The sequence below is a fragment of the Protobothrops mucrosquamatus genome, unplaced genomic scaffold (genome assembly GCF_001527695.2).
Source record: "Protobothrops mucrosquamatus isolate PMUCROS unplaced genomic scaffold, P.Mucros_1.0 scaffold2906, whole genome shotgun sequence".
Taxonomy (NCBI): domain Eukaryota; kingdom Metazoa; phylum Chordata; class Lepidosauria; order Squamata; family Viperidae; genus Protobothrops; species Protobothrops mucrosquamatus.
The window spans coordinates 37,895-40,510 of record NW_015388932.1 but is presented as its reverse complement, the minus strand read 5'-3'; the positions used below and the strand labels follow the sequence as shown (position 1 = coordinate 40,510).

Genomic DNA, 2,616 nt, shown 5'->3' with positions numbered 1-2,616 from the left:
TATACTAGGTTACATCCATGTCATGCTTCAGTTTTTCAGCTACTCTAGAAGCTCCTGAAGAATTGAGGTGAGGAGGAGAGAGAGAGAGGGAGAGAGAAAGACTGATACAAAGCCAGTCTTTTGTTTATTTATTTACTTTTCGCTCAATGGGACAGGCCTCTCTACCTGCTCTCTATTGTACTCGGTCATTGTAACTTTCCCTGCCAGAAAAGAAAGCTGAACAGAGAAATCCACCCTTTTACTTAAGATTGTTGTTTCTCAACCATGGCAACTTTAAAACCTGTGGACTTCACTTCTTAAAGTTGCCAAGGTTGAAAAATACTGACCTAAATTTCACACCAGAAACAAGGCTAGGAATTTGGAGATGAACTCAAGGTGCCAAAGAAGCCGACTCAAGACCAGCTCCTTGCCAAAGTTAGCCCCTTCCGTGAACGAGGAGCCAGAATTACCCCTCCAACCTAATCTATGTCCCAATTTGTTAATGACAGATCAATCATTCTCTTTTCTTATATACTGGTCTTTGCAACCGGACCTGAAGAAACTAGCTACGTCCAACAGCTGTTACCACACTCCGTACAACTATAAGGCCCTTCCCCCAGAGCCAAGTCATCTTGGTTGGGTTTTCGGGGGCTAGACTCCAGGTGAAAACCTTTACCACAGTGGCCGCAGATCAGAAGCCGGTCGCCTTCTCCTTCATCAGAGCTATTATTGCCATTGGTAACACTGATATCAGCACACAGAGTATCACGACCAGTCATGCGCGGCATCCCGACGCTTCCATCGTGGTGGCCCTCGATGCTGCCATCCTCAAAAGCCGGGTCAACCTCGCAGAGGAGGTCATGGCTCATGCTGGGGCTGTGAGCGTTGGTGTGAGTGCGACGGTGGCGAATGATGTGCGAGCTGAGCCGAAAGCTCTTCCCGCACTCGGTGCACACGTAGGGCTTTTCCCCCGTGTGCACCCGCCAGTGGTCCACCAGATTGGAGTGGTGGGTGAACCTCTTGCCACACTCCACACAACCATAGGGTTTCTCACCCGTGTGGGTACGCCGGTGGTTAGCCAGCGTGGAACTCCCCGAAAAGCGCTTCCCGCATTCCTGGCATTGGTACGGTTTCTCTCCGGTGTGAGTCCGCTGATGGCGAGTAAGGCATGAGCTCCCAGTAAATCGCTTACCGCACACGCTGCACTGGTAAGGCGTGACCCCGGTGTGACCGCGCCGGTGCAGGTTGTAGTTGGAGCTCTGGGAGAAGGCCTTGCCGCACAATTCACAACGATAGGGCCGTTCCCCGGTGTGGAAACGCCGATGCTGGAGGAGGTTGGAACTAGCCGTGAAGGCCTTGCCACAGTCCCCGCAGACATAGGGGCGCTCCCCAGTGTGCGTCCGCTGGTGCTTGGTGAGCGCCGAGCTCTGGTTGAAGCTGCGGCCGCAGTCATTGCAACGGTACGGCTTCTCTCCCGTATGGATGATCTGGTGCTTGGCCAGGTTCGAGCGGCGGCTAAAACTCTTCCCACACACGCCACAAGTGTTTGGGTGCAAAGAGGAAGACTGCAGGAATGGAGAAGAAAGCGTGGAGGAGGGTTTTGGAAAAAAAAGGACACACCTGCCTAGACCTCGGTCTGAAATGGGTGCTCAGGAAAGTGCAGCTTATTTGTGCTGCATCCTTTCCACAGTGGCATTTTTGCCAAGCACTGTAGCTAACTGAATTTCTACAAGCAGGGGCTTCTGCAGAAAAGGGTCAAAAAAGAATTAAGATGGTGCCCGCAAAGGCACAACCAACTTTTTACAGGTAGTCCTCAACTTGCAACCATTCGTTTAGTGACCATGCAAAGTTATAACGGCACTGAAAAAAGTCACCTATGACTAGTTTTTACACTTATGACCGTTGCAGCATCCATGTGGTCATATGATCAAAATTCACATGCTTACAACAGGCATGTATTTATGATGGCTGCAATATTCTGGGGATCATGTGATCACCTTTTGCGACCTTCTGACAAGCAAAGTCAATGGAGAAGCCAGATTCATTTAACAACCGTGTTACTAACTTAACAACTGCAGTGATTCACTTAACAATTCTGACAAGAAAGTTAGTAAAATGATACAAAACTTGCTGTCTTGCTTATCGAGGGAAATTTTGGGCTCAGGTGTGGTTGTAAGTTGAGGACTACTGTATGGGCATTCTTGTGGACACCATCTTGAATGTTAACATCTCCCCCCCCCCTTTCTGCCTCAGAACAAGGAAAAATGACCCCGTCTACAAGTTCATTTTTGTTTTCAATTGTACAATGGAAATTCAATCTCTTTAGTGAATAGAGGCTTCTAGGAAAGAAGGTCAGGGGTGCTACTCCAGAAAACCTCAAATGGAGAATTATTTTTTTCCCTTCTTATCACTTTAATTATCGGCCACCCAACTCTATTTTTATTTATTTATTTTATTTTTCATAATTTATATGCCGCCCTTCTCCCCACGGGACTCAGGGCGGCTCACAGCATATTAAAATAACACAACACAAACAACACAACACAACATTTCCCCTATAAAAGCCAATTAAAACCAAATATTTATAGTCTGTGACATTATTAAAATCATTAAAAATTATCCCTATTTAAAATTCAC

At 47.3% G+C, this 2,616-nt stretch overlaps 1 protein-coding gene across 1 annotated transcript in view; it reads right to left on the bottom strand.

The window, feature by feature from the left end:
* Positions 1 to 545: 545 nt before the first annotated feature.
* The window catches only part of LOC107296624 (zinc finger protein 239-like), a 3,628-nt gene continuing 1,557 nt past the window's right edge, over positions 546 to 2,616 (bottom strand). Inside the window, exon 2 of the mRNA XM_029286106.1 lies at positions 546 to 1,544. Coding sequence (XP_029141939.1) covers positions 546 to 1,544 — 999 coding nt within the window. The remainder of the gene's footprint in view (positions 1,545 to 2,616) is intronic.